Source organism: Cynocephalus volans, chromosome 7, assembly GCF_027409185.1.
Source record: "Cynocephalus volans isolate mCynVol1 chromosome 7, mCynVol1.pri, whole genome shotgun sequence".
Taxonomy (NCBI): Eukaryota; Metazoa; Chordata; class Mammalia; order Dermoptera; family Cynocephalidae; genus Cynocephalus; species Cynocephalus volans.
This window is the reverse complement of record NC_084466.1, coordinates 156275111-156289606: the sequence shown is the minus strand read 5'-3', so window position 1 is coordinate 156289606 and position 14496 is coordinate 156275111. Positions and strand designations below refer to the sequence as shown.

Here is a 14496-nt window from a genome sequence, read left to right as displayed (position 1 = left end):
TCTTCTCCGTTGACTCGACATGGGGACATTCCTTTTTGGGAACAGAGCAGCACGAAGAGTCTTATTGTCACTTCTGTGGTGCTAGGTTGTCTTCCTTAACCATCTGCCCTGTTGCTCCTCTTCCGCTGTTTCCATTTGGAAACTCCTGGATGAACATGGTTTCGTATGTCAGCTTCTGGTCTTCATCACCCGCCAGTCCTTCAGGACAAAAAAGCTGCGGCATCGAGAACATTTCAGGTCCCAGGGTGGTACATGTCCGGCTGGGGCTCTCGGTCCTTTTCCATTTTGTTTAGAGCTATGGAATGTGCGGCTCTGCTCAGAGCTTCTCGACCAGGCCCAGGAAATTGGATGCAGCAAAGACTTTGAGAATCAAAGTCTTCCTACATTATCCGGATGACTCTTTGGTCTCCATGAGGCCACTGCTTTTCTAATTCCTCTACTGCAGAATGCATGAGGGGAATTTAGAAATCACATGGTCAGCATTATGGGCCATTTCCTATTGCTGACTTCATGTTCCTAGTTCCTCAAAGACATAAGATGAACGTCCCTGGTGCCGGCGAGCAGCCGGTGAGCATGCACAGAGCTGGGAAAGCTGATGGCCTGCATGCACCATAACGCTCACATTCAGATGGAAGTGCCTCGTCTCTCTGGTCCAGCTGGAAATGTTCATGCTGGCCGGGGCGGCTGTGACTAAGGGACTCCTGTCTCAGCTGCCTCTACGTAGAGAGCCGAGCTCAACGGGTACACGCTCAGGTTCCCTTTCAGAAAAGAATGACAGTCTAGAAATATCTTTTGAGCACCAGTGACTCTAATGGCTTTTTCACTTTAAACATGTCTCCATTTAAAATACTGCAGAAGAATTGCATCCAATACAATCATAAACGTTATTGGTTGCTAATCAAAAAAAGTGATAAGGTGGTAGGTGGGTCATTAAAAAACCACATCTAGGAAGTCAAGGTGGTTTTCTCTGAGACCCCCTGCCAGGTTCTTCAGCTAAGCCGCAGATCCCTGCAGGGCTGGCCTGAGGCCACTGAGTGATGGATGGCGGCTGGGAGCTAGATGGGCACTGGAGTCACACTGATGTGAATTTAGAGGCCAGGCTGCTCCACTGGCATATAGGACACATGCAGAAAATATTAGCAAGTGTCTCTTCTCCGGGTGCTTGGGTTGCCAGCCTCTGCCCCTGTCCTGCTGAGCCTGGGGCTGAGGAGAAGCCACAAGCCGGGTTAGCATGTACTCAGTTAACATGGCTTCCTCCTGCTCTCTTTCTAGACACAACACAGAAGCATAACGCCACAGGGTTTTATACCGCCCAGGCTGTCTTCTAAGTCCCAGTGGTGTTGCCGGTAAAAATTTAGGATGTAAGGACCTGGAGGACAACCGTAATCAATGTATTTCCTCCATTTAGCTTTGCGTTGAGAGTTGCTTCGTGCATCAAATAGAGAGGGCACTTGGTTTCGTTCCTCATGCCGTGAAGTGCGTCCTCCAGCATTAAGTGCCAGCAGGTGGTGGCATCCACGCCAGCCGGGAGCTCACAATAAGGTGTGCACAGTCCCTGAGAATTCTTAAACAGACTTTGCCCTTTTCAAACTTCCTCTAAAGCGAGCTTTCCTAATAGAGACCTGCTGAGAGCTCTTCGTCACTGTCACTCCTCCGAGAGTCATTGGATTTCTCATCTCTGAGACAGAGAGGCAATTTGAATAAAACCACACTGTGTAGAATATCTATGCTATGGGCAATGAATTGGTTATAAACAACGAGGGACAATCTGGAAATCAGTTGTTTTAATTATTAAGCAAAGAGTTAAAGGACACACGCCATAGAAAAACTGTTATGCAAAGTATTTAAAATAATTTATGAAAACACCATAATGGGTGAACAGAATTCCAACCAGTAGCATTTGGTAGTAGGATAGTTTCCAGCCCTAGGCAAAGTTGGCTCTGACAGACCACCTGCAACCACATCAAGGCCCAAACACTGCTAGGAGAGAATGGCCAATGTCCCTGCTTCCTCTAAAAGCATCCTCTGGAGATACAAACAAAATCATGGCTACAGCAAAGTACCACGGGTCCTTTTCCTGCTGTGTGATGCAGAATCTCATTACTGGATCAAAATCAATATCTGTCTTAAAATCCCAGTGTAACAAGATGGTGAACACAGCCCCCAAGGAAGGTCTCCTGTGTTCCTCTGAAAGACTTACCAAAAATGTGCTCAGGTGGAGCTCGAGTCAGCCCAACCTAGGAAGCATATCTGTGGTCTTAGTGCCTACAAACTGGGGTCTCTGAGCTGCAAAATGTTTCAGGTTAGGTCAGTTTCCTTGGAGAGGATTAAGGTTCAAAGGGCAATATTATTGAGTGTATGAGCTGGGATAAAATGCAGGCATGCAGAGCTCTAGGGAAATTTTCATTCCAGAATGTTTTTATTATACTGACTTTGAATTCCTATTTCTTTACTGAAAAACAATGTATGTTTTTCTCCTTTTAGTCCTCAGCTAGTTGTGTCATGACAGTGTGTGTCAACAGCTGCTGTATACTGTTTCAAAAGGAAAAAAAGTCATTATTAGGTGTGCTTAAAATCATCAAGCCATTGTATGTGCAAAACCTAATAGTAAACCAATACACTTAAAAAATAATTTAATTAAAAGTAACAACATTAGCTGAAACCCCAGGTCAAACAAAGGAAAAAAGGTGCTGAGAAGTAATAATGAAAAGTCTCTTGAGCCCCAAATGTTTCAAATCTATGCTTCTGACTTGTACAAAGATTTTCAGCTGTGGGCCCTTCATGGGGAGAAGAGGTGTTTCTGTTTCTTCAGAGGGAGGTTCAGCAGGAGAGAAAATACAAAGTCCTCCAGACTCAGCCATCCTCAGCAGGTCCCCAGCATGGGGGCACACCCCATCTCCCTCTCTCCCATCCTAAGGCACATGGTGCATATCCTCTCATCCAAACCCTCAGTGCTTCCAAGGGCTAAAATTCTCCCACAGCAATGAAACCAATTGGCAATGTACCTGCAAACAGCTTACCCTGCAAATTTGCTTTCTGAGCACTAACATGATTTATTCCTAAGAAACCTGGCACCTCCAGGGTGGAATCCCTTACTAAAAGCTTAAGGCCCTTTCCTGTCCTGATTATATGCCAAATTAATTTTGGCAGAAACATCGGCAAGCTTGCCATCCTGGACTCTGATATGTCTGGTGGATCTGCTTATGAGTGGAGAAATGCAATCTATTTAAAAGGAGAGAGAGAAATCACCAAGTTACAAAAATCAGCACGGAAAATTTACCTCTTGAACAGAGCTATGTGTGATTACGAGTGTCAATACATATCATGTATGTTGGGCTGGGGGAAACATGATGCACTACAGTAATGAACTGAGGAAAATACTTTCTGCTTGAAAGATGCAATCACAGGTGCAAGAAGTGGGGAGGAGCCATGTAGAAATAAACCAAGGCTGAGGTCAAAAGAGGTCAAGAGGGTAGAATTTTGCTGCAGACTGTAAACATCATCTTGGGCTGTTCTGGGACAGTCTCTACAAGGCCATGACCACAATAAATAAATAAATAAATAAAAAAGAATAACACACATAGACATATGAACTAAATAGCAACACGATCTCACAAACCCTGAGTTGGGATGAAATTTCAGACTTTGAAAGGACAAATATAAGACTGATTCCAGAAATAGCAAAACCAGACAATAGTTTTTGACTGATGGTCTCCAGTGTTCACCAGTCAACAACTACACAAGACTAGATTGGGCACATCAGCAGAATCCACTCCCTTTCATAAGCCAGTCTTTCTGATGGTCCAATCATAACCCACCATTGTCGTGGCCAACATGATGACTGGTGACATCTTCAGCATTTCCAGATTGAAATAATAATCTCTTCCATTTTCTGTGGGCAGAATGTCGCATTCTCAACTGATTCCTTCCCTATGATATGGTCTTGCTCAATGTCTCATAAGTGAAACTCTACATCAATAAATGGCAAGATCCTTTTTACCATCCAGTGAGAATTTTGCTATTTGCTCTATCTTCCAGTCAGCTTCTAGTGTCTTGGCTTTTAGATTTTTGGTTTCTAGAAAGCTTCATTTTTCTGTATGATTTTTACATGTCCTACTTTATAGTCACAGTCTATGAACACTTACTTGCAAAACATAACAAGTCCTCTAGGTAAGTGTGTAAGATATAAACCACAAATTATAAATATAATCTCCCTTTGGCTCCAGCCCAACCTGAAAGAGAACAGGAAATGCAAGACAGAAAATCTACGCCAACAGAGAGGGACCCCTGAGAACCATCAACAATCACAGTTGCAAACTATGATAGCTCTGAGAAAGTAACAGTGTTGGTCTCACTTTTTCGTTCTGAGAGATGGGGGAGTGGTATGCAGTGAGTTCTAGGGAGAATTTAAATTGGGGAGGTGAATTTTTAAAAATTCTGCTGCAAGTCTGAATTGCCAACAAATGAGAAAAAGGTTTTATTACATCCTATGCAGTCAATATGAATAAGAAAGTCTAATTCCAAAACCTTGAAAAAGTATACTTAGTACTGCTTATTGTAGAAATGCCTTTCTTCAGTAAAATTAAAGGAGTTAACAAATGATTGCTTTCAGGTGAAAAGGTAATTCATGCACCCTGACACTCATATCCTACCAGGTCACTCCTGACAGTTAAAATGCTAGGAGAGGATTACTAGTGTACAAAGACAAGCACCCTACTGGGATGAAGTCAAGGCCCAAGGCTAGAAGAGACAGAGAAACTCAGCCACATGGTCACTTTCCCATTACCAACCAAGGAGAACCCTATGGGCGCCACAACATAACTGTTGCCCTAGACTGCGCTACGCACACACGAAGCACAGATCTGAAAACTGAGCTAATCCGAGTGCCAGGAAGGACGCCGGCACTTAGATGCTGACAGGGAACGGTCTGTGCTTCCAGCACCACCTGAGATCTTCAATGGAAACTTTGAATTTGCTCCCCTCTGGGAAGATTATCAAGCACTTCTGGATGCTAAGACACAAGCACACTCCTACCTTTCTGAGCTGTGCTTATCTTAAATGTCATCTTGCCATCTGGCACTAACATATCCTAGAGCAGAGCTATAATGTCAGGCCACTGCCAATCAGCTACTTCCTGAAACATAGCAACCAAGTGACTACTGTCCTTTGGGACATTCATTAAATCCTATAACTTTCATTCTTGATTTACAAGTTGTTGCACCAAAACGAACGGACACTGTCTTTAATTACATTTTACAAGCCCCACATATTAAGCAACGGGATATCCCCAGAGACGAAGCTGCACAAGCACACAGATATTTAAGAGACCGCAGAGGCTGATTTTGTCAATTCTAAGCTGTGGGTGGTAAAACTGCATGTCCGGACGTGCTATTAAAACTTAAATACGGACTCCAGAAGCTTCTGGGAATCACTGCTTATCTTACCGAGGCCAGGAGGTCCCTGATGAGGAGGAGGGAGAGCAGGCAGCCCAGCCTCATCTAAAATATTAATCTGTTAAGTTATAGCAAAAAATAAAACAGAATAAAATAAAGGCAAAGAGATAATGACAGAAACAATGTTATATGGTATCTACGTAATTTCTCAGGGGGTGGTGGAAGCACAGAATGTAGAATGTAGAATGTTATTTCTGTTATTTTCTGCTAGAAGTACACAGCAGAATTTGAATGAAGCACATTAACGAATGATATTCTCTCTAACAGCACATTTCTAATGCTGAAGAAAGGTTAGTAGTCATGTTTTCACTTCCGTGCTCAACATTTACTCAGGTAAGTAGTAAACCTTGTGGAAAAGTTATGTTCCTCTTTGGGAAAGAGGAACATACTTAAGATCAAGAACAAGGTGGCAGGTGGTTTAGGGCTTGGGCTCTGGGGTGGAGGGCCTAGGTTTAAATAATCCCCAGCTGTGTGTCTTTTGGCAAGTTAGCAAACCTCTATGCCTCAATTTCCCTTTGTGTAAAGTTGACCTGAATACAGCAGCTGTCTCAGAGGGTAGCTGGGGTGTTAAGGACACTAATGCACGTGATGTCCCCACAGCAGCGCCTGGCACAGGGAAGCATGCAAGTATCCATGCATCCTCAGTTCCAGCAGGCACACGTGGCACGCCACACAGGAGGAGCTCATCAGATAAAAAATGAAAGAAACTCCTCATTTTGAAGCTGGCATTTAAGCAAAGATGTCAGAGACTTCTTAAGGGTCACCAAAATAGCTATTTCCAGATAGTTTTAAGTATCTGGCTTTCAAGAGTCAGAATCTCTGCAGATATAAAAGTGCCTTTGCCCAGAACCACCACAGCCACACACACGCGCGCGTGCACGCGCACACACCCGTGCACACACATATGTATAAACATGCAGGCGTGCACACATGCACGTACACACGCACACAAGCATGTGCATACATACATCACTCATCCATAGGAAGCTCCAATGCGGGAAACACTGTCTGCCAAACCACTTGGCCTCAGAGTACCAGACTTCTTTTTTTTTTTTTTTTTCAGTCTTATATGTGATTTTATTTTCTCCCTTCAACCATAATGTGATATCCAAGTTTTCTATTAACTGGTGGGTCTGTAAACGCAGGCTTATCCATCCCACTTATGGGCAAGGCGAACACTGCTTCTTGAAATGGTCCCGCCATGGACCCTCTGGTCATCCAACCCAGGTCACCCCTCTCCTGGCTTCATCGTCACTAAATCATGCGACCACTTCACTGAATCTCATTCCAGACTAACTTTTCCATGGCTTCCAGGATTTTGCCGTGTTTTTCATCACATAGAATGTGCATGACCTTTAGTGCATGGCCTCCACCTTTGGGGCCCTGAGCCTTGTGGTCAGCACTGGCACTCCCAGAGGCACCCTCTTCACCCCCTTTTTCAGAACCACTTTTTCCTTGGGCGGCATCTTCGAAACTTGCCGTTGAACTCTCAACTCTAGAATTCTCGATTAGACAGTTCTACACAACACTTTGTATAAACCATAAAATCAACTGTGGGAGTTTTACCTTCAGACTGCCTCCCTTAGGAAGATGCCTTTTAGGGCTGTGGCCTTTGTGCACAATGAGCAGGAGAACGTGAGGGACTTTGTTGCTCCAGACTTTATCATCCCCTACACAGGACTTTATCCTCAGAAGCCTCAACCGTATCCACTGCTATGAGGACACTGAGCATACTGTGGCTTCTCCCTCACAGTCCCCTTTCCCTCAAAACAAAAGACTCCCCTCCCTGTTTTTAAGATGCAAAGGCACTGGTCCACAATGTCACTGCACCAACCTGCTGCCACAGCACCTGTACCTGTGTCACATGGCTGTGCCCTACGGAGGTGCTCTAGCGAGTAGGGATGCAGGGTCGCTGGTCTGCAGTGGAGCCATGATTCCAGGGAGTGTGGGTCAAGCCAACTCCTCACGCCAGAAACAACCAAATGTCCCAGGAGAAGCTGGACAGGGTCTCTGCAGAAGGAGACCTGATCCCATGGCTCTGCATACTATACAGTTCCAGGGCAACCCTCACATAGTTCAGGTTGCAGGAGGCAGATGACGGAGTGGTAAGAAGAGAGAATGATGCAAACGTGGTGTTAAAACTGAAAGCAGGCTCTTGATCTTCATAGGAAACATCATAAACATAAATAGAGTTTGTGCCCTCCTTGATGGGGTGACAGTTCACTTTGGTGGGGACCTTAGGAGTAGGGGCACCAGAAGTACAACTTCAGGGAGCTGATTGTATTTAACCAGTGTTGCAGCAGTGACCACCCAGGGCTGTGGAATGCACAGCCTGACTGTCAGGACATGATGGCTCTGCTAGGGAGACCCAGAGAAGGTGGAGTCCACACTTAGGGTCAGGAGGCAGAGAACGGAGCCCACACCCACCACCTTCCCACTCTGCACTCAGAAGCCTGCTCAGCCGGCCTGTTGCAGAGGTGCCCTTTACTTAGACTTCTTCAGGGACCTAATGAGATCTGCAGTTCCAGGACGGTGGGTTTTTTTGTTAGTGTTGCTGATTTGTTTGTTTTTATTATGTAAAAAATATCCCATTAAAAACACAGCACTGCAGCTCTTCAGAGTAATTCTAAATTGTCAATCACAAAAGTTAATCCTGACACAGAAAAAGAAAGAGAATACCAGCACTTTATTTGAAGTTGCTCATTTTCAGTGAGGATTCAAATGCCTAGAGAGAGTCATAAGAATAATCTAAAGTGACAAAGCACTTGAGAAGGACAGACGCAGAGGCCAGGACCCCTGCTCTGCTCCCCAGGCCAGGGCTGTATCTACGACAACGCCAGGCCCTCCTGGGCTTCTCCACTTTGTATTTTCAAATGCTGCCTTCGAAGGAGATGTCAGCCACACAAACATCTGACTTAAGACGAACAACACTCCCTCATGCTAAACCCAAACAGACGCCTGGAAGAATCTCGCAGCTTATGATACCCAAGACCAAATTCGTCCCTGCTGTCAGTCACAGAAAAAGCAATACCCAGGAGAGGCTGAGGTAAAGGTCTTTGCTGCTATGGATTTGTCCATGGTGTGGATAAAACACATTAAAAAGAGGCAAAGCCATTATGGAAAATGCAAATTAACACCGCAAAGAGACACATGGCACACCTATCAATGGCTGAAACAAAAAAGTGACAACACCAAAGGCTGGATGTGGACAAACTGGATTCCTACGCTGCTGGTGGGAATGTAAAATCCTACAGCCATGGTTTGGCAATTTCTTTTAAAACTAAATGTGCAATTACCAAGCTCCCAGCTTTTGCTCAGGAAGGGTTTACAGCACAGAAATGAACACTTATGTTCACCCCAAAACCTGTGCAGGAATGTTTGCAGCAGCTTTACTCATAACGGCCCCCAAACAAGAAGAGCCCAGACATCGTTCAACAGGAAAATGGTTACACATGCCGTGGCACATCACCTGCAGGGAACGCGACTCAACCACAAAGAGGAGCCACTGCTGACACGCACGACAACCTGAGTGGATCTCCAGGGAGTGAGGCAGAGTGAAAGAGGCTGATCCAAAAGGTTACACGCTGTACGACTGCATTTAGATGACGTTTTTGAAACAACAAAATTTTAGAGACAGCAAACAAGATAGAGGTAGCCAGGACATGGGGACGGAGGAGGATAGAAGTAAATGTGGCTATAAATAGGCAGCAAGAGGGACATTTGAGGTGACGGAGACGTTCAGTAGCTTGACTGCAGTGGTGGACTGAAGCACATGTGCATGTGATAAAACTGTACACAACTAAGTGCAAACACTAAGGAATACAAGTAGAACTGGGAAAATCTGAGTAAGGTCAGTGAACTGCATCACCATTAGTTCCCTGATTGTAAAGACCACCCCAGCTGTGCAAGATGTTACCGTTGAGGGAGACCGGATAAAGCGCACACAAGACCAATCTGCATTATTTCTGCATATAAATCCACAATTATCTCCATAAAAATTACAATAAAAAATGTTCAAGAAAGATTAACAAATTTCTTCTAAAAAATCCCAGGTTCCTGAGACTCTACGGTCATTGCTGGTGCTTACAGAAATGATAAATCCCAATGTGCTAGAAAATTAAGCAACAGCCCCTCACAGGGAGATGATAAACAAGGCACAAGCTTAATAGTTAATAAGTAGGAAGAAAATGCTCATGATTTTTTAAATCTGAAATATGTGAAATGCAAACACCTTTCAAAAGCTTAGCACAGAGCTGAGAACCGCTTTGGCTAATAAAAACATGTGGTTAAAATGAGATGGCAAATTGATTCGTACCTCTCTGCCCATGAGAATGGATAAGGGAGATACAGGAGCAGGCTGTTTTTCTCTAGGGGACGGAGCCCCAGTTCTTAGTGCCAGAGCCCTGTGTTGGCATAGGGAAATCAGAAACTCAGGGTCTGTTTTTGCAAATAACTCTTTGCGTCACAGAAGTGGGGAATGGTACTTTGCAGGTACCTTGGTATCCAAGCAACACCACTGTTCCCAGCAGACATGAATGAGGCACCTCATAAAAGGTGAGAGCTGATCTCCCTGTACTTACTTATTCTGCATCATGTTCATTATCACCCAGTCGAAAGGGTAGACGTTCTTTCCAATGAGGTTCTTAAACATGATGAATGTTTCCATCAGGAAGTCCTGAAAAAAAAAAAAAAAAAAAAAAACCACTGAAACAGCCCACCAAGAAAAAGGTAAGAACTACCTCCGGTGAATGACGAGATTATAAAAGACCCTACGTTTTTAGCTGAATTGAAACATTCTAAAAACTAAGGAAGATGTATTTCACAGGAGCTGTGTATTAGTTCTATCATGTTTAACCAAGCACCTCCTGCCTGAGACAGCTTTTCAAGAATATATCCTGAAACAGCCCCTGGGCATGTCTCTCTAATAGTTCAAAAGAATAAATCCCCAAAGGTTACAAATATGCACTCATACCCTTTCTGCTTATAAGAAAAAATGATTTTTACAAACATAACATGCAGGTTGTACATTTTTCATATGTTTAGTCTAAATCCATATTTTCATTATAAACAGGCCAGATCAGGTCGAATATGGGATATTATTATCTGTTCCTTTTTTCTTATGCACTTTAAAAAATAAAAGGCTCAAGGAGGAAGTCCTGATCACCTGCACTTATTTAGCACCATAAACCATTTGAGTGCATGGTCACATTGCCAGATTCTTCTGTCTGGCAGCTAGGTCTCCATATGCTACTCACTGCCACCTCTCGTGTCTCGCAGATGATTCTCTGTACTTCGCAGGTCAACTGAAGGGGCAGCAGGGTTCAGGCCATGCCCCACCCTGCTTCCACGCTGCGTAAAATGCTCCTAGCATCAGGAAGGGGAACTCATTTATGAGGGGTGCATCCTGTGCTGGGTGAAATTAGGAGAATTTCCTATTTCTGAGGGCTGGATTTTTTTTCTGAGCTAACCTGAACAAAACCAGTGGAGATCCCAAAATGCACAAATGCTTGAGTCCCCATCCTCGCTCAAGACCTGGGGTGGGAAGGAGGACAGAAACAGGAAATTGACTTGGGAAAATTAGGCCACGGTCAGAGATTGCCAAATGAGTGGATATTTCTCATTTATTTAATCTACTGAATCATAATTAGGTGCAATGGCTGTGAAGGCCAAGGGGGTGAACAGAATTTAAGCAGTCAAGAAAGCAATTCCTAGTACAAAGTTCTAAACAAGCCCCTCTTGCAAAAAGCCGCAAGTTAAATTTGATGACAACAATAAGCTGATGTTCAAAGTTAAGATACATTCTCTGCAACCTTAATAGCAATGCTGGGCTCTGACAAATCGTGTCTGCTGGAGTTTGGCGTGCCCTAGACCGTGAATAAAAATGTGGGGATCAATCATGATCATCCCATTACAGTCCTCCAGTCCAGGAGAGGTTAGGGATGCCAAGCTCTGCTCCCGGGCGCCATGACCACTAGGCCTCAGGAGCAGCAGCATTCCAGTAACCCTCGACATCATGAATGGCTTCTCTCCCAGTTTAATTATTGAAATTCATATCTCACTACTTAGTTTCCCCACTTTGTCAAGAGTTTCCTATTTTAATGACCAGGTTGAATATTTCATAGGCTGAATGCTACAATTTAGCCACATCTCTATTTGCATGAAATTACCAGCTTTCTTCCTGATGACTCCTCAAAGCCTAATAATTGAGATACAGGGTCTGGTACTTATTATTCTGGAAGAGAAGCATATTTTCCCAACTACTTTTCTTTTCTAGGAAACACGGTCCCATTCTTCATTAGTATGGCTCGGCTGTTAAGTTTGGGTACTTTGCTGATCAAACAAAACACTGCACATCGTGGGTGATGAAGCTTTGTAAGGCTTCCTGGTCAGTCTGAATGATTCACCAGCCATGGGGGTGGTCATGGAACTGCACTTGCCCAGAACGGCTGATGAGCAATGCTATAGTCTGTGCTAATGAGGTGAGACAGGGTGGGCAGGTCACCAGAATGAACAAAGTGATCAGCGGGCCACCCCTGCCCCATCCCCTGGCCTATGCATCGCTTCCACTTGGCTATTCCCGAGTTGGATCCTTTATAATAAACAGATTATCAAGCCTAAGGAGGGGTTCATAGGAACCCCCAATTTATAGCTGGTTGGTCAGAAGCCTGGGACTTGTGACTGGCATCTGAAGTGGGAGCAGTCCTGTGGCAATGAGCCCTTTACCTGGTGGGATCAGATACTAACTCCAGGCAGATAGTGTTGAAATTGAATGGAATTGTAGGACATCCAGCTGGTGTCAGAGAATTGGTGAGTGTGGGAGAAACCCCCATGCATCTCTTCACAGAAGTGGTCTGTGTGAAAGTGTAGATAAACGTGTATGTTTTTCCAGAGCCACTAAGTGGGAATATGTGACAAGCAGCAAGACAACACTACTCCCTGGAAGCTTTAGATTCCTGCTTCTGCCCTGCTATCTTACTATGGAAACTTTGAGCAAGTTCTCTGCTTCTGTTCCTGACGCTGAGACCCGGACAAGTGATAGGTGCAGCCCATTAGGCAGATCAGCATCTCTACTCCAGAAGAACCTAAAGATTCTTCCTGGCTCAGGTCCTTTGGATGGGACTGCCTCTATTGGGAGAGCATTTTGAGTTAACCACGTCCATTCTTTTTCTTTTCCAGATCAGTCTTTCCGCCTGTGCTCTACACTCTCACTATCTTGGGGCCAAAGAGAACATTTGAGAGGCTGTAAAAGTAACAGCTCTGTGGCCTGTGACTGTGGTGTTGATAATAACTGTGATTTTGTATGGGAATGACTCACCCAACCAAAAAGGGCTACATGTGAGAACTTGAAGTAGCACTTGTTAGAAGGACGTGTCGTCTCAAGAAAACGGTTTAGCCTATTGTCGTACTGGAATACAGATTAACTTCCAATTATTCACTCAAAGTGATCTTTTATTTTTTGATAGTTGTCAGAGTAGGAAAATAGCCAAATACTCTCTACGTATAGTTAATGGATAGGAACACATTTTACATTTTACCATCCTTGCAGTATGAGTTTGTGATATCCAAATCACAAATGCCATTTTGTAATAGAAATCAAATTGTCTGCAAATAATTGATTTTCTGAACTGCTGTATCTAAGGAAAAAAATCCCTTTGGAAATTAGGACCACCACATTTAATAAATATCTGATCCTCTGCTCAAGGAGAGAGGGCACACAGTTGGAATTCAGCAAATTACAGTAACTTTTAAATACCATTTTCTATAATCATTTTTCACGATACACTGAGCTTCCCTATCAGCCACACCACTTAATAGTTCAGATTAAATATTTCTAACAGTTTGCATGTGTGGATTTTGATTCTGTGACTGTTCTGACAAAGGGCAAATCATTCATTGGAGTTTTAACTTTTCAGGGTGAATAACTGTCCTCATTCTGAAAACTCTATTGTTCAGCCTGGAATGTTATTTGCGAAACTTTCCATATAGTTTCAAACTTTAACTATGCTTTCCAGTGACCAAAACAAGGCTTAGGGTTTTACTTCGATTTCAATTATGACATTAAGTGCTGCAAATATAAAATCTGATTTCACTATGCCATGATTTCAAAAGAATCACAGAATATAAATGTGATATATATTAGAGTACACCCCTACTGTACACTGCTTATTAATATCCAAAGAAAACCAAAACGCAAACACATACACAATCTTGCTCCCTGACTTTTATTTTATTTAAGGGAAATGACTATGATTTTAAGGTATAGTTCCATTTTTGTTCTCAGAAATTTTAAAATATATATATATATACATATGTAATGGCAATGATAAGAAAATTTTGAATTAGAAATAATACTTCAAAAAAAAAAATCATAAAAATCATTCTCTTCTTCCCAAACTTCAATAAGACAGATGTCAAACACAACAAACCCTGCTGTGGAAACACTAGTAGAGTTTGCTGTATTCTACAGGAATCTGTGGGTATTCTATGGGAACCTGTGGGTCCTTAGAAATGGAATCTAAGAGTTCAAGTCAATATCTAATCAGGAACTCTGCCAACAAGTTTGGGTGCAGCTTTGCTGAGGATATTTGCCATATGGCAATGTAATTTCAGGTCATTAGGGAGGTGGCTCCTAAGCGATAAATCCCCCTCTATGATACTTTTCCTAATTAACTTGTATCATAGTTTTACTGAGGATGACTAGAGAATTATTTGGAGAAATGCTGATGAGCTTCCATGATTACAGCTAATTAATCACAGAGCCCAATTTAAGGCTAAAAAGTCTCTCTGGCTTCTGCTATTGAAAATTCAACCAATACATGAATAGGTGTTAATGGTAAACCAACGATGGGGAACAGACCAAAATTTTCAATTATCCCAAAGCATGGGAGAGGAAACTGCGACCAGCAAAGAGAAGAGATCTGTGTGGGCTCAAACCCTCAGTCACTCTCAGTTCACCACTAGATAAAAGTCTACGAGACGGGACCTCTGTCTTACTAGAAACAAGTCTTCAGTCCGACCTTCCCAGATGGCTTCTGAAATCAAT

At 43.3% G+C, this 14496-nt stretch overlaps 1 protein-coding gene and 1 pseudogene across 4 annotated transcripts in view; both read right to left on the bottom strand.

Moving 5' to 3' along the window:
• DOCK1 (dedicator of cytokinesis 1) overlaps window positions 1-14496 on the bottom strand; it is a 489712-nt gene that overhangs the window by 165262 nt on the left and 309954 nt on the right. For all 4 annotated transcript variants that reach the window (XM_063103414.1, XM_063103416.1, XM_063103415.1 and 1 more), the window contains exon 29: window positions 10034-10128. In XM_063103414.1, coding sequence (XP_062959484.1) covers window positions 10034-10128 — 95 coding nt within the window. The remainder of the gene's footprint in view (window positions 1-10033; window positions 10129-14496) is intronic.
• On the bottom strand, window positions 6531-8881 carry LOC134382433 (peptidyl-prolyl cis-trans isomerase NIMA-interacting 4-like; annotated as a pseudogene).